We start from the raw sequence: 24,042 nt of genomic DNA on the forward strand, positions 1-24,042 counted from the left end.
TGAAGTGCACAGGTCTTAAGATATACATCTCAAGGAATGTTTTGCAAATGTACTTGTGACCTAGGTCGAGAAACAGAACTTTCTGGACACCCTGCTTGGCTCCTTCATGCCTTCCTTCCAGCTGCTCCCCATCTGCCCTCCCTGCCATTGTAGATGTAGACTGTGGACAAAGACAGTCTTTATCAGTCTTCTCACTCATGGCTGTGATTTTGTGTCAGATATCTCATGACAACCAAGGTGGTTCAAATACTCTCCTAATGGGAAAAGCTGCATAGACGTGGTAGAATCCAACTGTAGAATCCCACTCACAGTGGGGTTTCCGCAGCTCTCAAAAGCCCACCGTGGCCTTCATGAAGTACCAGGGAATTAGAAGATGGAAATATTAATTACCCTCATTTTGTTTGTTCACACTGTGTATGTGAATTGAAATAGCACACCATAGTTTATTAACAAGTACAGTTATCCTGTATTAACACCATTGTTGAGTTTAAGCCAGTGGGAAGGAGGCTAATTATCCCAATCTGATCATTGTACCTTGAGAAAGAGAGGACGTCTGATAGGTGAGCAGTTATGATGCATGTCATGGAAATTGGTGTCTATGGTAGCATGACTGTTGCCTCAGCTTACCTGAGAGATGGACTTCAGAAGCTATACGTGAGATGCTTTAGAGTAGGCCAAGGTAGCCAGCCACCTGCCTCAAGCCACTTCCACCCAGGCTGAAGTCAAGGGTAGGCTAGAGTCCATCATCTGCCCTGATGAAGAGGCTTCCGAACTAGGCCCAGGGAAGAGAGAGTCTGCCTGCCTCCCCCTTCCCCGAGCCTGATTCATCCTCTGCTGGTGTGTCTGTAGCTCTGCTCCAGCCGGCCAGTCTCAAGACAGTTCTGAGAGCCTCCTATGAACCAGGCTCTGTGCAGAATACTGAAGGCTGCCAGAGGAACATGTGCAGCTCCTGTCTGCAGGGACTCCAGGAGCATCACGGAGCTCAGTGATGGAAGAGACTGGATTCCAGACAAAGTGTGGCCTGTCAGAACATCTGGGGGAGGCCCTGGCCCCTGATGTGGGAGGGCCGCAGGGAGACGAGCAGACCCAGTCGTGGACACCGTGTCCTCCCGTCTTTTCACACTGCTAGACAGCTTGTTTGGGGGATTTTATTCTTCTCTTAGCAGGATTTCATTCCCCGTCATGGGAATGGCCTCCGTCCCCGTGAAGGGCTCCCTGCCACTCACCCCTCACGCCCTCTGATGGGTGCACACATGGGGCTGCACCCTAGGAGGAAGGAAGCAGGTCCAGAGAGGAGCTACTAGTGGCCAAGGTCATCTGAATGCCAAGTTTCCCCAAAGCCATCTCCTTTCCCCATGCTACCCTAGGGTGCCCTAGAGGAAGGAACAGAGAACAGGTCTCTTGAAGCAGGGTCCCCCAGCACTGTGGGGCTCCAGGAACCTTAGATGCAAAGCGGGCCAGTGTTTACAGTGGCCCCAAGGACCTTTCCAGTAAACCTTGACTGCCAGGGTTAACAATTCCTATCCGTACCCTTGCAGCTCTACCTAGATTCTTGGAGATATAGAGGAAGGCTCAAGGGTTGAGAAGAGGCTGCTGGAGTCTCCTGGAGTCACTGGAGTGACCTATGGCCTTGTCAGACCGCAGCAAAATAGTGAAGAAAATCAGCTTACAAAGAAAAAGGCCTGCTCTGGCTCCCAGGAGTGGACAGTCTGGTCAGCGGTCAGGTGGCCCACAGCTCTGGCCTGTGCTGAGGTAGCGCGTGATAGGGGAAATTTTGTGAGATAGCAGCCTTCCTAAAAGTCCCCAGCACCTCTCAACCGGACCACCGAACTGTCGCACAAGGCTTTGGCGAGCAATAGACAAACACTTGAAGGCATTTTCTTGCAAGCCACTTAGGAATTACAAATGGGAAAGATGCAGCTTGGCAGAGGATGAAGTGAACATTGTCTCAGCCAGGTTTTCAAAGTTACCTCCTCAGAGGGACAAAGGGACCTCACAGCCCCTAGTGTGACTTGGCCTCCTCTCCATGCTACTCCAGCCCCGTATGCATATCTTGATATCTTGAGGCTAACCATCTTTTGCGTGTGTGTTATGTGGGGTCTGCACATGTGAATACGTACATGTGTGTGGGCGTGCACACCCATCGTAACACGAATCTTAAAAGGTCTTATTAATGAAAACAAACCCGGGACCAGGTATTGGGTGAAAGATCAAAGAAACAGAACCAGCCACAGCTAACCTCACCTCGCCAACTTCTCAGCTGATCTCGTTTCCTCAGACTGGAAGCCTCTGTGTCCTCATTCGAATGGATCTCAGCTGAACTGCTGCTCAAAAGCTAAAAGCTTACCCGGGCTCTGGTTCCTGCTCCTCACGCCTATATACCTTTCTGCTTCCTGACATCACTTCCTAGGATTAAAGGCGTGTGTCACCATGCCTGGCTGTTTCCAGTGTGACATTGAACTCACAGAGATCCAGACGGATTTCTGCCTTCCGAATGCTAGGATTAAAGGTGTGTGTGCCACCGTTTTCTGGCCTCTGTATCTAGTGGCTGTTCTGTTCTCTGACCCCAGATAAGTTTATTAGGGTGCAAATATTGGGGGACACAATATCACCACAACCCATGCATGCCCAGATGACATAGGAAGACATCAGGTGTACTTCTCTACCACTCTGATTCCTTTGAGAGAGTTGGAATCTAGAGCTAGGCTGGTGGGTGGCAAGTCCAGCCAATCTTCCATCTTTGCTGGCTCCTAGCGCTGGGTTTGCAGGGGCATTTGTAATGTGTCCAGCCTTTCCTGGAGATCTGAACTCAGGTCTTTGGGCTTGTGCCGTGGGTGCCCTTACCCGCCAAGCCGTCTCACCAGCCCTTAAATCTAAACTTGAGGTAATATCACACCAACCCAAATGCAGGGATACACACTCAACAAACAAAAGACTTATATTTTCCCAGGAACTGCCAGTGTCGTAAAGGCCAGAGAAAAACTGTGGACTATTCTAGATGAGAGGAGACCAAAGAAACACAGCAGCTCAAGGTGACAGGTGGTCCTAGATGGCACTCTGGAGCAGAAACTAAGTGCCCCAAAGGACATGACTTGGAAAGTGAACAATACCAGGATGCAGGCACAGATGAGAAGAAAACACTGGGAATCCAGGTAGAAGCGTGCCTTGTGTCCCACAGTTGGAGGATGGGGTCACTTGGACATATCTGCCCAGTCACAGCACATGCCCCCTCTGCCCCATGACCTCAGCTCCCAAAGTCAGTTCTACACACTCTGACAGAAGGCACACTGACCGCTGCTTTGCTTACATCCCTGTGAAGCTTAAAAGCTGATAAAAATTAGTCTAAGATCCAGAGGGCATAAGAGGGTAGAGATAACCATCCTCTAGAGAGCCACACACGGGGTGGGGATTCGATGTGACTGATACTCGTTTTTCTTCATCTAAGTGCTCCATATGGGGTGTGGACAGTCTGGAAAGCTTCTCAGTTTGCTCCCTCATTTGTGCATATTTTAAACATATATTATTCTTAAGTCAGGTTTGTGTGTGTTTGCGTGGGTGCGCGCACTCGCACATGTGTGTGCTCGTGGGTGTGTGTATAAACCAGAGGTTAATCTTGGGTGTCTTCCTCTCCTGCTTCATTCAACAAGGCATAAACATGTCACCAGCGTCAACCTCCTGACTGCTTGAAGAGTGAGACTGCCCAACAGCCCCACATGGGAAGCCCTCCCCTTGTAGGCAAGAGTAGCGGGAATCAGGGAAGGGGTCCCTTAGAAACAAGAAAAGGACCAGTGTGACGGGGAGTGTGACAGAAGCTTGTGGCCCCAAGGAGCAGAAGACGACTCCGGGAGGACAGGGAAGCTGTCCCAGATGCAGACTGGCATGGTGGCCGTGACCCTCCTCTAATGGAAATGTTCCTCTCCCCTCTTCCTTTGCGCTCCCAGGGGCTCTGGTGGTGACCCACCGGCCCTGCTTCCCTACCCGGCTATTTCTAGCTCTTCCTTTCGCCATCACCTGGCCAGATGCTAGCATTTCTCTGTCAGGATCCTTCCTCTGAGATCCCAACCCAGGATGCCCCACACCTCTGGACTCCCCACCCCATCCAAAGATGTGTTATAGCAGTGCTTGACCCTACTGGGAGAGACAGAGCCTGCAGGGGCAGAGGGTACATCGGATTGGACCTTAATCACCACTGCTGGCATGCTGGGGCCTTCTGAGAGGTGGACGTTCATGGTGGAGAAAGTGAGAACGCACATGCTTATCATGAAAGAGAAGAGTTGAGGAAAAGGGTGGTTTTTATTAACACCAGCTGTGGAGGCCAGGTCGCGCTCAGTGGTCATCCTCACTCTCTCTCTACATTAGTTTTTTTGCAGCACGAATCTTAATTGGTCTTAATAATAAAAACCTGGAGCCAGAAATTGGGGTAAATGCTGAAAGATCAGAGAAGCAGAGCAGCCAGCCACCAGAAAGACTTCTCACCTCTACCGAATACTTGGGCAGAAGGGGCTGAGCTTCTGTCTCCACCCTGCTTTATCACTTCCTGTTTCCTCCTCCCAAGTGCTGGAATTAAAGGCATGAGATCCCAAGTGCTGGGATTAAAGGTGTGTGCCACCACTGCCTGCCTGGCCTCTGGTGGCCAGCTCCGCACTCTGATCTCCAGGCAAGCTTTATTTGTTAGAGTGCAAACGGAATATCACCACAGTTTTTGAGGCAGGATCTCTCACTGGATGGAGAACTTACAGATTTCGCTAGCCTGGCTGGCCAGCATGCCCGAGGGATCTTGTCTCTGCCTCCCCCAACTTGGGTTTACAGATGTATGCTGCATGTCTGGCTTTTGGCACAGGTGCTAGGAAACCAAACTCAGGTCCTTAGGCTTCCACAGCAAGCGCCGTATTGACTGAGCCATCTTCCCAGCCCCACTAGTAGATTTTATACCCTTGATCCACTTAGCACTCCCTCCTGTTCTTACCAGGTAAATGCTAACTTACAGACAAGGAAATGGTTCAGAGAGGGCAAGTAGCTCACTCAAGACCACACAGCCAGCAACTCAAACAACTGGGACTTGAATTGTCCAACTGTCTTGTACTCGTTCCACCCATTTCTTAATAAACACCCTCATTATTAAGTGATGACTCACACTGCAGCAATGGCTCCTAATTAAGTTTGGGAATCGGAAAAGCATTTGGGCAGTGCTCGGAGGAGGCCGGCGTGGCAGAATTACTTCCATACCAAGCTTTCTTCCCCAGCCAGGGAGCGGCTGGATTTCTCTTTTTGCATTCCTTGCTGTTCCCAATGAGCAGATGACCAGCTTCCGCCTTCCCTTCCTCCCCAGGCTGCCTCAGACCCTTTGTATAATAGGGGCAAAGAAACCACTAGAACCATCAACTGAGAAATCCATCGATAAATCAGTTCCTACTTCCCCAAGCCATGACTATGGGGGGCAGTTATTGACCCACGGTGGACACAGGGAAGTCTCAGACTCCAGCCCTCAAATGCAATGACAACTCCAGAGAAAGTGCTTAGTTTTGCAGCCAGAGGTCAGAGAACACATCTGTTCCCAAGCTTCAGGTTAAACCATCACGCAGAGGAAGCCATGGCCAGTTTCCCTCTCCTGCCAAGAAGAGCTGGTCTGAAGGAAGCCAGTTGGGAAATCCAGCTTCATGTTCTCTAACTGTAGTCTGGAGGCCATACCTGTTGATCACCAGTGGGATGGTGGCTGGGCTGGGTGGTTGGCATCTCCTCCCAAACCAGCTGTGAGGGAATCTACAGGACCTCTCTCCTTCGTGGTCTACCAGCTCAGAGGCACTCTGGTAAATAAGATTTTGAAAGACCTGGCGGGGGACTGTGTTAGCTTTCCATCACTATAACAAGACACCTGAGGTAATCAACTTAGAGAGAGAGAAGGCTGGCTGTAGTTCATGGTTGTCTATGTTTCCAGCCCATTACTGGCTGACCCACTTCCTTCAGGCCTCCAGAAGGGCATAAAATGGCAGTGGTTGGGAGCATAAGGCAGAGAAAATTGCTTACCTGATCTTGAGGGAGAGGAAGGGACTGGGGTCCCATAACCCACGAAAATACCCCAAAGACTTCAGAGCCTATCATAAAGGTTCCCTCACCTGCCGATAGTGTCACTCTGAGGACCTGGCCTTTCACACAAAAGCTTTGGGGGATATTCAATGTTCGAACTTGAGCAAGGATGTAAGAGTGGGGTGAATTTGGCATGTGGCTTCCAGCTAGCTATACAACCTCCCTGAGGCTCAGCTCACTCCTCTAGAAATGGAGCTGATGGAGAAGATGGAGAAGGCTGAGGGGCGTGATCCTCCCCTTCCCTAAAAGACAGACAGCTACAAAAGCTGGTACACGGTCTGCTGGTGGCTTCCATTCTGACCCCAAGTGCCACTGAAGAAGGAGAGACTGGGAATCGCCCATGCCAGGACAGCTGTGGCCCTTTTCCTGGTAGATGAGAGCTCACTCCGGCTCTGTGAAGACCCCGTGGGCCAGCTCCTGTGGACAGAACACAACGTTCGCCAAACCTTGTCTCCCGTCCTTCTCTTCTCTCCTCCCCCACACTGCTCCACCCACACCAGCCCTTCTAGCTCATTCCCACCCCAGGGCCTTTGCACAGCTGTTCCCTCTGCCTCTCTCCCAAGCTGTCACGGGGCTCCCTTGCAATCAGGCACAGCTGATCACATGAAGGTGGTGGCCGTTTCCTTTGGAGGACCAGGCTCTGCAACCGTGTCCATAGGCCGGAAGGTGGGTGAGTGAAGTGGGTGTTGGTGACCAGGGGTGGGGGGTTAGTCAATTGCAGGTTAGTGGTGGGCTGACAGATTAATGAACGGAATGGAAAGCAGTGGGTTTGAAGTCCCATGGCCCCCGCCTTTGTTCCGGTCTTCCCACTCATGACCTTGGCTACGTGTGTTCTCTGACTCACTATCCACACATCTGCCCAACACAGAGCAAACTCTACCTCACAGGGCTACCTCCGGAGCACAAGTGATAACGTGAGCCTTTCCGTTGCTTGCTCACTCGATGTTCGCTGGGGCATTGGAAGCGCTTTCCTCAGGATGGTCCCAGCAGTCTGTAATTCTCATCATTTTTGCTCCCTTTAGAGCGAGCGTCATGACCTAGCAACTTCTGTGGAACAACTATAACGTCAAGACATTGATGGGACGATGTTCTTGAATCTTCTCCAGCTTCCTTGAGATGAGGAAGCTGATGCCAACCCAGTTATCAACAGTCAGCACCTTGCGTAGGATCTCAAGGCCGTGGCCTCTGTGGACCCTGGGGACAGCAGAGGAAATCACTTCTGGCGATGCCACTGAGGCAGCAGCCAAGCAGCTTCCCCCAGACGTGTACTCACAATCCTTCCTGTGGTTACTCAGTCCTTCCTCTGGCTCCAGGGTCGGGATTTCTATCTCCGTCAATCTCAGAAGGGCAAAGGAAAGTCAGGGAGTGCAGGGCATGCCCCCAGGGAACATCCCGGAGCGTGCCTCAGACTCTGTCTACAGTGGGAACCAGATGGCTGGAGAGAGACTGAGGCAGCAGGGTTGGAAGAGTCTGGGTAGACAACACAGGAGAGGGAAGGAGGCTGGCGATCCAGTGATTCACACAGTGAGGGAAGGTGGGAGCCACAGGAGGAGCAGACAGTGGAGAGAGGGACTGCTTCCCGGCAGGGGAGGTCTGACTAGGACCCAGATGAGCCTGTATGGAGAGCAGGGCTTTAGGGATTAGGGGACCTGAGGCTTTGTCCTAGCTCTGTTCCTGACAAAGGTAAGTGGCTTTCTTTCTCAGAGCTGTGGCTTCTTCTGCTGAGAAACACAAGTAATAATGTATCTGTCACTTGAGCATGTTGTGACAAATGGACTATCCCGATTTTTTGAAGTGCTTAGCATGCATGTCTATCCTGGGAAACCAGATGCCATGCTGGGAAAACATGCAAATGACTCCAGGAAGAGGCCTGTGTAGAGAGTCACTGAGGTCCACCACACCATGTTCCCAGCTCTTAGGCCATGCCCAGAAGGATGCTAACCTAGGCAACTACTAGAGGAACAGGCAAGGAAAGCCCAACACTATTCGTGACACAAGCCAGACAAACACTCAGTCCCTAGGAACACTCCTGGGGTGGATGTGCTCCGGAGAATTTTCTGGAGATGAACTTGACCTGAGTCTGGAAGAGTGGCTGTAACTCGGACAAGCAGTAATGAAGAGAAAGCTGTCTGTCGGCCACAGAGAACGGCATGACGCAAGCATGGAAAGGTAGACCCAGTACAGGGTCTTTGAATACTTGGCAGGAAGTTTGGGCATCACCCTGATGACCAAGGCTTCTCAGACTGAGTTAAAGAGACTTCATGGATGTGCTCTGGGGGCAGAGACTGTGACTTCCAGAAAATTCTGTGGCTCTGAGATAACAAAAGGACACAGAAGGCTTCTGTCAACCCAGAATCAAGCCAATTGCTGAAGTGGGTGACAGATTCCAGCTTCAAAGAGTGCCTGGATGCAACAGAGGGCATACTCCTGAGGAAGCCGAGCCAAGGCGGGGCACTCGGATTATCCACTGCCTCCCACCTCACTGGCTGAGGGCTGCTTGTAACACAGTTCCTCAGTCCAAAGCTGAGGCCTCGGCAAGCTTTCAGGAGAGTCACAGTTGTTTACAGAAGGCTGCTCGCTCGGCCATGGAAAGGTAAATATCTGTGGGGAACAAGACATGAAGGTTACGTTGTACGTCATGAGAGACAGACTGGAGCTAGGGGCTGAGAGCATGGCACAGGAGGAAAGCCCTGGTCCACATACTCAGTGAGCAAGTAGACAGGCCCCTCTGGGAATCAGAGCCAGGTGGGAAAGGCCAAGACCCTGGGCCCAAGACACCCAGGACCTCAGTGAAGCTGTCCAGCTGAGTGCCTGAAAGGAAGTGACGTGTCTGCAGTGGTGCCCCTGTCTGAATTCTCAACTACAGGTGGACCAGTCCTCAGCAAATCTTATTCAATGCATGAAGGGATGAATGAATGAAATCCTGTAAGCCCCGCCCAACTCAGTCCAGGTACAATTTCTATAGGCTTCCCATGGTACCTCCCGTGGGTGCCCATGACCCTCCCACAGCCCTGGATTCTAGAACTTGGCTGACTTTACAAAAAAAAAACAAAAAAACAAAAAAAAAAACCCTTCTTTCCTGATAAACCTCTCCACCAGCCTGTGAGTACCTAGACATCATCTTCAACTTCTGCCAATCCCTGCTGCAGTGAGTGCTGGGTAAGGAGTGAATGAACCCATCAACCAACTGCTCACACCAATGAATGTGGGCCAGGAAGACCTCAGGGCCAGTGTCCGTGCTGCAGCTCACAAGATCAACCCTTTTTGTCCTTGCTGCCTGAACACTGCACGTACCTGTGGAATATTTTGTGAGTCTGTAACAAGCTAACCCCCCTCGGAGACCTGTTGCGATCATTAACCTTGACTGTCAACTCGTTGGAAACAACCCTTGGGCAAATCTGTGAAGGAGTTTCTAGGTTAGTTGAGGGGAGAAGCCCACCCTAAATGCTGAGTGGCATCATTCCATGGGCTGGGTTCCCCCACTGAACAAAAAGAAGAAAGCAAACTGAACGCCACAACTGTCTCTCCTGACGGCCTATGAAATGTGACCGGCTGCCTCAAACCCCTGTGTGGCCTTGACTTCTCTGTCATGAGGACTATACCTTTAACTGTGAGTTGAAAATAAACCCTTTCTTCCCTTAAGTTGCCTTTACCAGGCACTTTGCCACAGCAACAGGACAAGTGACTGATACACCGGGGGCCACATTTATCAGCAAATTAATTTTCACCACCCGATTTCCATCTCCATTTTAGAGACGAGGAAACGGAGGCTCCAAGCGACTCAGCGGTATGCCGAAGGTCACGTAAGTTAAGTGGCCAGCCCACGACTTGACTCTGGCTTCTGTGGCTCATCAAACTCTCCTGTCATGCCACTGACCGTGGCTGTGAGCAACGACGAAGGCAGACGCTGCTGTTTGCCTCCGCTCGGCACATCCCAGCCACCTTGCCGTCCTTGGGCAGGTGTTGGGGATGCCAGACTGCAGCACACACAGTCGCTCATGGGCTCTGCTCTCATCAGCTCCTTCCAGAGTCGGGACACAAGGGTTTTTCTCCTCACCTTTGTGGGCTCAGCTCTCCATCCCTCTCTCTTGCCCTCCTTCACTACTTCAGTGCAGACCGGCAGCCAAGCTCAGCCCCCACACCCCTGTCCCCCACCCACCACAGACCTACTGTCCCTGATGGAAAACTTCTCGGTCCTTCTCTTCTTTCCTCAGTTACCAAGGGATCAACTTGACTGTGAACATATTTTGGAAACATTTTCACTGCCGTTTTTCCATCTTGCCCTTTGTTGGAAAGAGTGTCACAACTTCCAACAGCAGAGAAAAGAGAAATGCTATCCCGGCTGACCAAAGCTGGACACAAAACCAGAAATGACTTATCCAATAATCAGAACTGAAAACCACCCAGACAATAGCACTCGTCGTCACTCCGGCATCAGAAGACTTGGAACTTTGGGGCTCTTCTCCCTGAGGTATGCCTAGGAATTGCAAATACATGAGGTGAGACAGGGTCTTATGAATCTTATGAATCTTGCCCTGATACCTGGACCTTTTCCAAGGAATGCTCAATCTTCTGCTTCACTGTCTTCTGGACAGATGGACTGACCCTGGGGAAAGATGGGTGACAGTTGAGGTGGACATCTAAATCAGAGGTGCCCATTGTGCTCAGACGGTGGCCAGAGTTAGGGTTCAGCATGGAGCCAAGATCCCTCGGAGTCAATATGTGGTCAGTATTAAATTCAGTTTGTCTCAAGGATTAGGAATCAGTCTACCTCAAAGCCCAGTTGGGACTGGATTCAAGAGCTGGTATAAAACAATATTCTCGGTCCTGAGTTCTATTAAAATTGAGATTTTTTTTTTACCTTCAGTCTATAATTAATAATGTGGTCAGAGCTCTTCCTTAGATGAGGTTCTTTGCTAATTTTGCTTGTCAACTTGATATACCTGGGAAGACAGACCCTCAGTTGAGGAATTGCTTCCATGAAGTTGTGTATGTGAGCATGTCTCTGGAGCCTCTTTTGATTGATAATTGATGTAAGAGGGCCCAGCCCACTGTGGTACTGGTGGTACTATTCTTAGACAGGGATGCCTGGGCTGTGTAAGAAACATAGCCAAAGGTGAACCTGGGGCAAAGCCAATAAGCAGTGTTCCTCCATGGTTTCTACTGAAGCTCCTGCCTTGAGTTCCTGCCTTGGCTTTCCTCGATGATTGGTTATAACCTGTAAGAGTCAATAAACCATTTCCTCCTCCAAGTTGCTTTGGTCATGGTGTTTATCACCACAACAGAAAACAAACCAGAGCATTCTGTCTAGGATTGGGTTCAAGTTTCAGTATGTGACAAGGATCAGGATCCGTCCTGGGTCCTCAACCTACCAAAACGAAGCCTGGCTCTTACTGTTCTGAGAGCATGAGTCAGTTGGCCTGCCAGATGCTAGTCTGTCGTAACTCCTGTCCTGAAGCCCCCCATACTTCAGCATCAGGCCGTATGAGGCAGCAGCTGTCTGCAAGCTTTACAAACTGCAGACGATCACGTGAGCACCCTAGAGAAATGTTGGAACAACACTCTCAGCTTCCCCTCGTCCCCAAAGCTTCTGCTTCCTCTTCCACCTGTGTGTGACACTAACAAGAGCTGAAGCCCCACGCCATGGCCTTGGGCTGCCTTCTGCGAACTTGGTGTGTATTTAACTAATTCGATTCCCTCCTTCCACCTTGACATGGGTCCTGGGGATCAAACTCGGGTCATCAGGCTCCCACAGCAAAGGCTTTACCCACGGAGGCATTTCCCCTGCCCATTATTGCAATCCCATGGACTGAGGCTAGCCCTGTTTTCTGTGGAGAAACCGAGGCAAGGCTCAATTAAGTAAGTTGTTTGAAGCCCCACTTCAGTGGGAAAATTTCTGCTTCAATCAGGGAATGTGGCTCCCAGGTCTCTGCTGATTGTAGGAACTGAGATAGGAGGTGAGAAGTGTGTCATGCAGCAGAGTGGTAGACATAAGTCAGCATAGAGTCCTGGAGGTGACCATGGCTCTCAGCAGTCTCTTTGCCCAAGAGGCTATGCCCCAGCAAACTCCACGCTCACATAGGACATAGAGGGTTAAGAGAGTCCTGGGGTGACACTGAGGTATCTCATCAAACTCGTTTGTTTATGGAAAGAAATTTCAAGCCAGCTGCTCAAAACCTGTATTTTGTGGGTAATTTTTTTCAACTTATTGCATGGTATTAAAATAATAACAAGCCAGTCGATGGTGGGTGGGGGCTGGGGTTCCTCAGGGCTTAGCACAGATGGGGCAGGATGGCTTGAAGCTGTGAGCCTGAGTACTCCATAAGGGCTGAGCTGTTTGCTTCCCCCTGGGAAAAGCCAGACACACAATCAACGAAGATGGGGGTTTCAGGGTTTTGATTGAAGAGGGGACTGACATGAAGTCCTGAGGAGGTTTGATGTCTCTGCTTACAGATTTGAGCAGGCACAGATGAGAAACATGTGAGAACTTCCCTAGGATGGGAGTTGCTCCTAGCTCACCTGCACTACCTATGACTTATCATGGGAACTCCACTCATCTTGCCTTGCTCTAAAGTTGCCTTAGCAGATCCTGACATCAAGAGTTGGGATCAAGCTGGAGGTGGGGTGAGGGGTGGTGCACGCCTTTAATCGAGCACTCACTCAGGAGGCAGAGGCAGACAGATCTCTGTGAGTTCCAGGCCAGCCTGGGCCTACAGAGCGAGATCTAGGACAGCCAGGGCTACAGAGAGAAACCCTGTGTAGAAAAACCAGAGAGAGAGAGAGAGAGAGAGAGAGAGAGAGAGAGAGAGAGAGAGAGAGAGAGAGAGAGAGAGAGAGAGAGAGTGTTGGGGTCAAGTCCCCATGGAAAGTGATCCCCAAAAACATAGCACAGGATAGGCGCAGGACAAGGAAATAGACTCCAAACAGGAAGGAGGTTGGCCCTGGAGGGTCAGCTGCTCAGTCAGCAATCATCTACAGCCTGGTCTGCCATTCCCAGTTTCTGCTGGCATTGGGGAAGAGGGGACAGTGGCTGGGAAATGCCTCGGGCCACCCTGTCCCTTAAGGGAGGGAGCTGGGGTTTGTCCGTCATTACTCATTTCTACTCTATTATTGGGACTATTAGCAAGTTGTTTTTCCAATTATTAATTTTTTCAGCTTCGTAAATTCTATTTGGTTCTTTTTTTTTTCTTTACGATGGTTTTCTACACTTTTATTTGTTTCAAGAGAATTTGTAATTTCCTACAAGAACATTGTTATGACGGCTGCTTGAAAATCCTCGTCAAATGATTGCAACATCTTAATTATCTTGATATTAGCGTCAGTTGAGTGTACTTTCTCATTTAGGTTGTGGTCATCCTGATTCTCATTATGAATATAATTCTCTATTCTATCATAGACATTTGGGCTTTCATGTCAGGAAGTTTCAAATCTTATTACAGCTTCTCTTTTTGTGAATTCATGTATTTGTTAGTTTGCTCTTACGCTGAGGATCAAACCCAGGACCTTAGGACACACTAGACAAGTGCTCTATCACTGAGTTACAACTTCAGCCTTTATAGCTCTTGATCTAACCGTCTTACTGATGAAGCACAAGGGTTCCTGTCGACCTTCAAGCGCTGAGTTACAATGACAGGAACACACCTTTAATCCCAGCCCTTGGGAGGCAGAAGTGGGTGGGTCTCTGTGAGTTCAAAACCAGCCTGGTCTACATAGTGAGTAGAAAAGAAGGCATCCTTGAGGTCAAGGACAGTGAAATGGGAGGTTTCTGAGGGGATGGTGGAGAGGGGAATATAGGGATTTGGGTACTTATGGGGTGAACTGCTACAGAGTTGGTAAGTCAGAGATCCAGAACCAAGTGGTAGGCTCTGTTTGGGTTTTTAAACTGCTAGTATGGGCGTGTTAAAGGGGGAAGAAGTGGGATGCAAAAGATCCTTTCTTAAGAGATCAGAGATAAGAGACTTTGAAGAGAGAGTGGGTATTGGGTGGGCCTTAGTTATATATTTGGTTGGGTTTTGTAATTGGATGATAAGAGGGGGGTGATGTTTGGCTATAGAAGGTTTGGGGTGTCCCACACCTGGAGATCTAGTTGAGAGGCTGGTAAGGGAAAAGGAGTATCAGAATGTGTGGTTTAGAGGAGAAGAAGGAGGGGAATGGCTGGTGAGCCTGGGGTCAAGTGGATGGAGAAAGCAAAAGAAATAGAGGTTCCCTGGGCCTACATGGTGAGACCCTGTCTCAAAATACCTAATTAATTAGTTAGTTGATTAATTAATCAATTGAAGCACACTGTCAGGGGAGTCATCAGAGTCTGGGCAATTCTGTTCCGTTTGCTTTGCTCCTCTGGGGCTTCCTACAAGACTAGTGTTAAGCACCGGCACTTGAATCAGACAGAGAGAACACAAAGGAAAGCTACAGGCCACTAGCCTTCATGAACATACTCTCAGAAGTCCTTAAAAACATTCGGAAAGAGAGCTAAGCAAACATGACCAAGTGGGGCTGGTTCCACTATAGGAGGTAACGTATGACATCCACAGGTAAAAGAAAAGTTAAATGATTGTATCAGTATACACAAAAATATCGACAAATTCAAAATCCATTCATAATTTTAACAACCAGAAAAACAGCAACCAAAAGAATTCCTGCAACTTGATGAAAAACATCCACAAAAGCCTGACTGGTAATGTCATGCTCACTGGTGAGGGCTGGAAGCCGTCCCACTCAGACTGGGAACAAGACAAGGATGTCTGTTTTCATCGGTCCCCTTCAGCACAGTGCTGGAAGTTCTCACCAGTTCAACAAGGCAGAAACAAGGAAATAAAAGGTATGAAATTCAGAAAGAAAGGAAAATGGTACCTACTTGCAGGTAATATGGTTGCCTATGTAAAAAAACTTATATATGTGTGTACATTAATTCTATGCGCGCGCGCCTGCGTGTGTGTGTGTGTGTGTGTGTGTGTGTGTGTGTGTGTGTGTGTGTATACACTCACAGAACTAATAAGCAAATTCAGCAAAGTGACAAGATATCAGAGCAATACACAAAATTGTCTATATTTCTATAAGTTAGTAATGAAGATAGAGACAGCAAAATTAAAAATCCAATAGCACTGAAACTTGCTAGGGGAAAAAAGAAATGAAGTAGATTTGAAGCAGACAAAACATAGATGTGAATGCTGTGCTAAACTGATGAAACTTTGACTTAAGAAACCAAAGGGGATCTAAGTAGACAGAGACACATACCGTTTGTAGATGAGACAGTTCAGTAGATTGAAGATATGTCTCAGAAATTGATAGGCATATGCAATGTGATTCTCAGTAAGATTTTTTTATAGATACAAACTTATTCCAAGATGTATATAGGAAGACAAAAGAAGGAGAAGAGTTAAAATAATTTTGAAAAATAATTAAGTAAGAGGAGTGGGCCTAACTAAACTCAAGACTTACTATTCAGGCACAGAGATCGAGACAATGTAGTATTTTGTGTGTGCATTTACACACGCGTGCCTGTGCTTTGCACATAGAGGCCAGAGGTCAACGTTGGGCATCTTCTGTTTCTATCTTACTTTTTATATGAATGTCTCTTTCTGAACCTCAAGCTTGCTGATTGGGCCGGATCCCGAGGGAACTGCCTGGCTCCACCTCCTCAGCACTGCGATTAGAACCTGCTGAGTCCAGCTCTACACATGTGTGCTGGGGATCTGAACTCAGGTCCACATGCTAATATGGCAAGCACATTATTGATTTAGCCATCTCCTAAACCCCCCAAATGTGGTGTTGATGGGCAAAAAGACATACAGTCCACAGAGCAGGATAGAAAAATCCCAAAATAAATCCATATATAAATATGTCCAACTAATTTGTGATAAAAGAGTTAAGGCAGTTCAATGGAGGCAGAGTACTAATGCTAGCGGAGACAGTAATACCAGATCCTACGGGAGCAACTGGATATTCCCAAGCAGAAGATGAACCTTGACCTAGACCCCACACTTTTCACAAAATCAAACCCCAAACGAACCATGGACCTAAACATAAACATATCGTTTTTTAGGAAATCATAGATAAAAGCCTTTGACACTCAACACCAACAAATGTTCTTGGACTTGAAACTTAAAGTGTGATAGCTAGTCTTGATTGTCAGATACACCAGAGAAGAGGGAAACTCAACTGAGGAATTGCCTCCAGCAGACGGGCCTGAGGGCATGAATGTAGGACATTTTCTTAATTGCTAATTGGTGTAGGAGGCCTAGTCCACTATGGGCAGTACCATCCCTAGGCTGTACAAGAAAGCTAGCAGAGCAAGCCAGTAAGTGCTGTTCCTCCATGGTTTCTGCTTCCAGCTCCTGCCTTGAGCTCCTGCCCTGGCTCCTCTCCAAGATGGACAGTAACCTGTAAGGTGAAATAAACCCTTTCCTCCCCAGGTTGCTTTTGGTCATGGTGTTTGACCATGGTGCTTTCACAGCAACAGGAAAGCAAACTAGAACACAAAGCATAATTTATAAAAAGGAAAATATGACAAAGTGGACCCCATTGAAGTTAAATCTATTTGCTCTGTGAGAGAGTCTGGTAAGGAGATGAAAAGACAAATTACAGAGCAGGAGAAAACATTTGAAAAATCACAATATCCAAGACAGCATTTTTTATCTAGTACATAAAAAAAAAAACAGACAGTGGCTTTATTCATAATAAGCAACATTTGAAAATACAAATGTCTTTGATGGAGTGAACTGCTGGGTGACTACATTCGGTGCCCACCACCACAGAAGACCACTCAGGAATAAAAAGCAGCCAACTGTAGCGCACGGGCAAACTGGGGTGACTCTCAAGGAAATTATGCTGAATGCGGAAAGCCGGTCTCAAACTGTACACACTTCACAATCCCATTACATAATATTTGTGTAACAACATAATTACAGAGATGGAGAACAGATGAGTAGTTGCTGGGGATTAGTGCTGAGGAGGGAGAGGGAGGGCAGAGCCATGAGGGTACCATGTGGGAGTCCTGTGGTGGTGGCTTTGTTAGGAATCTTGACTGTGGTGATGCTGAAACCAAGCTCCTTGCAGTGAGATAACACAGCATTCTGGAAACAATGCCGTCCCTGGCAAAGCTGGGCTGGTGGTCATCTGAGCAGGAGCCATCGAGTGGCTCTGGGGAGCTTGGGCTTGGCCTGATGGGAAGTCCAGGTGTTCTGGTTGCAGATATCCACCCACTCTTCCTGCCTACTATGTGGACTCCAGCTACTGGACTAGACTACGTTTCCCAGCCACCCTTGCAGGGAAGCGGAGTTCCTGTCAACAGGACATAAATGAACAGCTCTGTCCTCTCCACAAGCCTTTGCCTTCTCAGGAAGCTTGAAACCATATAGAGTAGTGCCCCTTTTCCAAGACACATACCCCCAAGATGCCTAGTGCATGTCTGAAACAAAGCATAACACACACACACACACACACACACACACACACACACACACACACACACACACACACATATATATATATATATATATATATATATATATAGCTTTTCCTATACATCCAACCTATGATAAAGTTCAACTTATAAGTCAGACATGGTACAAGATTAACAACACAAGCAAATAAAAGGAGGGGAAAAGTGTAACAATATAGTGTAATAAAAGTCAAATGAATACAATATACTCCCCAAGATAGTTTATTTTATGTTTGTCTTTCTACTTAAAGGAAGCATTTCTGGTTTCTCTGGCAGATGTGAATCACTTGTGTCACTACTTGGGACCATTAATAAATGACATAACTGTGACTTGAACACAAGCACTGCCTAGTCAACTAAGTGATTAACAGGAAGGTGATATATACAGAGCAGATACACTAGAAAATGGCATGATTCAAATCCAGGACCAGATTAAACAAGAGGAATGCATTACTCCAAACAGGCCACAATTTCACACTTATGAATACTTGTTTCTATAATTTTCCATTTTATATTTGCAGACTTCTGTCAACTGATATCACTTGAAACTGTGGCTGAGGAAGGGCTGCTGTGTGGAAGAGAGAGGAAGCCTGAGCCTTCTGAGAGGATTTCTTCTGGATCAAATGCTATAAGCCACTATTCTTGACAGTGCCCAGTAGTCCCTGAGTAATAGTCTCAGGCCCACAGCTCCTAGAAAGACCACCAGCATCCCCAGCCTTAATGCCCTCCCTGGGTAGCTGTACTGGGGGAAGGTCTGAATGGCAGGCTGAGATGCCAAGACAGCCCCCTAGAGATAGCACCAAACCCTCTGAGCATCTATGGGAGGAAAAGGATCCTGAGTTTGAGACTTAAATCCTCAAACTCAGATTCTGGAGAGCCCAAAGGGTTCACTGGGCTCACAAGATTAGGAAATTCTTGGGCTCTTAGTTACTTTTCTGTTGCTGTGATAAAACACCATGACCAAGGCAATTTATAGAAGGAAGGGTTTATTTGGGCTTATGGTTCCAGAATTTTAGGGTCCATAAGGGTAGAAATGGCATGACAGTCCTGTGGATGCTGCTGGAAGCAGAGAGCTGAGGGCTCACATCACAGGTTGCAAACAGGAGGCAGAGAGAGGGGACTGGGAGTGGTGTGTGGCATTTAAATCCCAAGGCAAGCCCCCAGTGACATGCTTCCTCCAACAAGGTTGCACCTCTGAACCTACTCAAACAGCACCACCAATTGGAACCAAGTGCTCAAACATCTGAGCCTGTGGGAGAAATTTTCGTTCAGACCACCACAAGGTCCCACAATGAATCTTGGGATTTATGGATGCTCAACCATTCATTTATTCCTCTCCATCATTTGTACTTTTATTCATTTCAAAAGTATCGAGTAATCATTTTATGCACTGGGCACATGGTGAATACACAGATGGTTGCTACCCTATGTAACTCAAGCAAGCTGCAGACAAAAGCAGGCCAGTGGTTCCTGGGACTATGAAGAGCAGAGGAGAATGAGGTGGAGTGAGTGCCCTGTACTTCTGCAGTGATGGGAGAGGGCTTCTGAGGAGGCTATGCTGGAGACAAGTTCTGAAGGGACCAGGGGAAGAATTTTCCAGGCAGAGACACAACAAAAGCCCTGTAAAGGACCTATACCTAAAGAGTGGGAGCCAAGAGGAGACATGGGTAGCTGGGGCAAAGGAAGAGACAGAAATGTCTGTGCTTGCCAGTGTGTTAAGACATCTATAATGGAGAATTATGGATGCCCAGAAGAGGTACTGGACTAAGAATCAGGGACAACTTCCTGGAAAGGTGTCAAACCATGACTGGGTCCTGAAAGAGTCAGTGGAGAAGAGGAGTGGGATTCAGCCACCACTCCATGAAGAAGCCAGGGCAAGAAATGCTCAGGATGTAAGGGGACGCTAGATGTGGTATTACACACCTGTAATGATAGCACTTGGGAAGTGGAAGGAAGATGGTCAGGAGTTCAAGGTCATCCTTAGCTACACCGTGAGTTCTGGGCTAGCCTGGGATACGTAATGCACTGTCTCACAAAAACAAAACAAAACACAGGTATAAGAGGTTTGAGAAACTTGAAAAATATGGTGAGAAGTTGGAGACTTGGGATGAAAGGGAGAAATCAGATTCATCAGAACCAGAGAGCCCTGGCAGAGAGCCACAGTGTTTACCTGCAGTTGGCCAGGGGCAGGCCTGTGCATGTAGGCTGGGGGCGGGGTGGGAGGGTGGGGGGGGGGGGGGGGGTGGGGGGTAGGGGTTAGACAGCCAGTCTTGGGACCTCTTTCTATCAAGTCATACTTGTAGCAAACAGGAAAGCTGATTGTCCTTTGGGCCTCCAAGGCTCTCTCCACTCCCTCTGTGATGAGACTGTATGCTGAGAAGTGGCTGAAAGGCTACCGACCTACTGTGTAGCTTTGGGCAAATCATTTGGTCTCTCCGACCATCTCTTCCCCTTTGGAATGTGCAGTTAGTCAAAATAGGAAGTTAGTTGTTCTGAAGCTTTTAACTTACATGAAGTGTTTAGCAGAAGGCCAAGCTCATGGGTCTCAGACATCTCTGTGGCAACTTCACTGTGGTTGGACTTGGTTCACAGGGTCACAGGAGGCAGGAGAGTACTGTTTTATGGAGGAGTAATTTGGCACTCAAACTGTTAAAACTAACCCAATCCCGGAGATAAGAAACACTCCGGGTCCCAGGCCCCTTCTGAAGCAAATTTATGAGATTCTGGACACTGGGTCAAAGCAGAGGGGCTCCCCGAGGCTGCAGCAGGAACCACTCAGGGTCCAGACCAGAAAGTGTTTGGGACATCTGGAAAGAAAAGAGAGTGAAGCAGCCTGGTTCACACCCCCAGCCCTGAGAGCCAAGAGATAGAGAGGGCTGGGCACCAGAGAGCCAGGTGTGAACCCCTGTGCCAGAGAGGGGCCTAGCTCTCGGCAACAGTGGAGTGTTGGAGGCGAAGCAGTCAGGGGACAAACGGTTGGAACAGAAAAACAGCTCAGGAGGGTCCTGGGGGCACCGGGCGGGGGAGATCAGAAGTGGCAGAGGGAGGGTGCTGCTGAAGGGTCTGAACGAGTGGGTGTGCGGTATTGCGTGGGCGTGGGTGTACCTGCAGTCGGCCTGTGCACGTGCGCGGGGAGCGGGGTTGCGTGGGGCGGGCAGGACCGCCAGCACCCTCACGGGCCCCCCGAGGGTTAAGCGCCGCCCAGCCGCCGGCTCCTCCCCGCCCCAGCCGCGCGGTCACGCTGAAGCCCTCACTCGACCCACCGCGCCCTGGGCGCACGGCGGGGTCCCCGGTGACCGCAGCGACCAGCAATCCGCGGATGCGCAACGCGTGCCACAAGCTGTCCCCGCACAGCGGCTGCCGGGCCGTCGGGGCGCTCGGGCCCCGGGAGCACCAGGCTGCCCAGATGCGGGCGCCACTCTGCCTGCTACTGCTCGTCGCCCACGCGGTGGACATGCTCGCCCTGCACCGGAGGAAGAAGCAAGGTACAGATGTGGCCGGACTGCGTTGGGGTAGGCGCTATGAGGCAGGCTGGTGGTAGCCTGGTGGGGATCTGTCTGGTGCTAGACGCCTGAGCTATTAACTAACTCAGGGTCAGCACAGGGAGCTGTCGAACAATCTGGACCCAAGGAGCACTGCACGGAGGGAAGGGGCTAGTGATCGAGCTCACTGGCCCCAGCCTCCCAGCAGTGTCCCAAGGGTAACTAACTCCACAGACACCAAAAACCTAAGGAACCATCCTTGGGACCAAGGCACTAGAAGACAGAGCTAATGGCTTAGAAGCCACCCAGCCCAAGCATCCTCCCTGGGCCAGAGGGTTATATCAAGAGCAGTGGCTCCAGGCCCTACATGGGGGCTTTCTCGCTGCCCCTGACTCCTGCTGTCACCCCCGCCCCCCCCCCACCACCCCAGAAGTGATCTGGGTGAGCCTCTCTGGTGATCTCTTCTGGATGACTTGGAAGAAGTTTGTCCTCTCTTGGAGCCTTGGGATTTTTTTCCTTTGGGACCTCCTGGAGCAACTAGGAAACATGAACCTGAGACTAACTGGGCCCTGAAAACATTGTCTTTGGGGTCCTGTGCCACAGTTCCTCAGTGCCACAGTCAGATGTCTTTAGGAGGTGAGTTTGGGACTGCCCCTGCAGAGATGGAGTTATGTAGACCCCGTGCTGGCCGGGAGAGCAAGAGGACTAGCAAGCCCTATGCCTGACCGGGGCAGGTCCTAGTACCCTGGAAGCCTGTCTGTGAATCAACAGCCAAAGGCTGACCACAGTGCCTAGAGGCTGCCACGCACTGTCTCCGCACGTCCCTATGATGCCCTAATGACAGAGTGGGCTGGCTCACTCTGTAGAGCAGGAACCCAAAGGTCATGCAGGTTGATTTGCTGAGTGGTCCCATAGGCAGGTGGAAGCTCTGATCTGTTCTCTCTGGCTGAGAGCCTGGGTCCAAGAACACTGAATGGGAGTGAATGAGAGTGACTTTGCCCTTAGGGCTTCTAGTCCCTATAAGGGAGCAGGGTGCACAGAGGGGCTGTGGGAGAGCGGGTATGAGGTAGGATGGCAGGCCATGGCCTAGGGGTCCAACCTCTAAGGAAGCTGGACAAAGGGACAGAGAGAATAGAGAAGCAGGTGGACCTTGGGTGGGCAGCAGGGACTTGGGGATCCTGAAGGTGTCCCTTTGTGAGTGGCCTTCACTGAGCCCAGATGCTGGAGTCAGTCTGTCTGGATGCACATCCCTCCTTTGAAGGCTCCAGCTAAGTGACTTCGGGGAGGTTTACCTGTGTGAGATCCTTCACATTGGTCCTCCAAGATGCTTCTCCATTCTGAAACGATGCTTCAAATCCTTTCCTTTCACTGACTTGTCTTTAAAATGGGAGCAATATACTTCAGTCTCCTTCATCAGGAGGACCATAACTATGAGGAAGTGAGCTAGAGGGCTCGCTGCCTACGAGAGCACCCCACGGTGCTTGTCACCATTAGTCACCCCAGTTTCTTGTCCGTTGCGTGGTTAGCTACTTACAGTGAATGCAGGGAGAGGAAACAAGTTCAGAGAGGGAAATTGACTTGTCTAAGGCTGTACAGCAGATGCTTAGCATCTCAGATCTAAGCTGATAGGGTGTTGTGAGGTCCTGTGAGCTGGGTTGGTCTTCCTTTCTCGGAACCTCAGTTTGCCTCCCTGGAAGGGGAGTGGAGCTGGACTTTTAAGATGATTCTCACTGATGAAAGGAAGAGGATGGGGAGGGGCATGAAAATAATTTGTTTTTTCCCCTTAGCCCAGCTCACTAGCACCTCCTCAGGAACTTGGGAGCAGAGTGATGCTCCTTGCATTGGTCCAGCTGGATGAAGATGCTGCTTTTGAGCCTCGGGTGCGCACACCTGCCAGGCATCTTTAGTGAGGTTGTGACTTCATTCATGTGATGCAAAGCCTTGGGCTTCAGTCCCTCTCCTGACCCATTCATGCCATGTGACCTTGGATGAGAGGGTTTCTCCTCTGCTTCGGCCCATGGCCTCAGTTTCTCCATTGGCACAGAGGTGGAGGCTACACAACCTAGAGCCTGCTCTGCAAGGCAGTCACAGTTATCGTGACCAAGCAATTTTGGGAAAGGTGAGGTCTGGCAGAGTTCTTGGCTGTGCAGTTTATCAGAGCCCAGGAAGAGGTGGTGCAGAGGGGCTGACCTTTCTCAAACCTAGACATACGCCTGAGGACCATTTCTCAGACGTGTCTTGGAAGGTTGTGTATATGGTCCCCAGGGTCTCATCGACTTTGGCCCTCTGATCTGACTTTGGGGAGAGAATGTGTTCCTTAGATGCTTGGATATTGGTTGTGTCTTGCTTGCTGATCACTCACACATTCATCCATCTGTTCACGTAGTATTGCAGAGCAGCCTCCCCGCCAGCTTGTGTCAAACGCCTGGAGGGTGCTAAGCTAAGACATCCAAGCCAGCAGAAGGCTCACCCTTCCCTGCTTTCCTGAGTTGCCTCCTCTTCCACACCCTGCCCTTGACCTCAGTCTTTGGCCCAGTATCCAGCCATGGGGAAGGACCTGTTTGCCCCGGCCTGGTCTGCACTGCCTCCCTTGGGGTCCGCTTCTCATGGACCTGGGCTCCTCTGGCTCCAGCGTCATCACTGGTTTTTTATGAAACCTAATTTTTCTGTTTCTGCAAAACAGAATGAAAGCAAAGGCTTGAAAGGGGTTCTTGAACCTCAAGTGTCTCTTACAAAACACTTTGATTAATTAAGTATAAATGAATTAGAACCAGATGGGGACATTTCTCTTGAAATGAACTGGTGTGCCTGGCAGTGGGGCAGTGGGACAAAATGAGGGGACTCTACGTTGTGTCCCCTGTTCACAGATCTAGAGCTTCCTATAGGGATGAGGTGAGGCTGAGGTCCAAATCCTCCAGTCTCTCCTACCCTGGACATGAGAACTTGGGCAGGCCACACACTTTCTCTGATACATCTGTGAAGTGGGAGCCACTGAAGCTACCTCCTTGGGCATCAGGAAAAATTTACCACCATCCT

General features: G+C 49.4%; 1 protein-coding gene across 1 annotated transcript in view; it reads left to right on the plus strand.

Moving 5' to 3' along the window:
- The first annotated feature begins 20,767 nt into the window (after window positions 1–20,767).
- The window catches only part of Rspo4 (R-spondin 4), a 46,420-nt gene continuing 43,145 nt past the window's right edge, over window positions 20,768–24,042 (plus strand). The window contains exon 1 of the mRNA XM_052724147.1: window positions 20,768–21,009. Coding sequence (XP_052580107.1) covers window positions 20,844–21,009 — 166 coding nt within the window. The 5' untranslated portion in view covers window positions 20,768–20,843. The remainder of the gene's footprint in view (window positions 21,010–24,042) is intronic.

This window comes from Peromyscus californicus, unplaced genomic scaffold (genome assembly GCF_007827085.1).
Source record: "Peromyscus californicus insignis strain IS unplaced genomic scaffold, ASM782708v3 Scaffold_7__1_contigs__length_154581171, whole genome shotgun sequence".
Taxonomy (NCBI): Eukaryota; Metazoa; Chordata; class Mammalia; order Rodentia; family Cricetidae; genus Peromyscus; species Peromyscus californicus.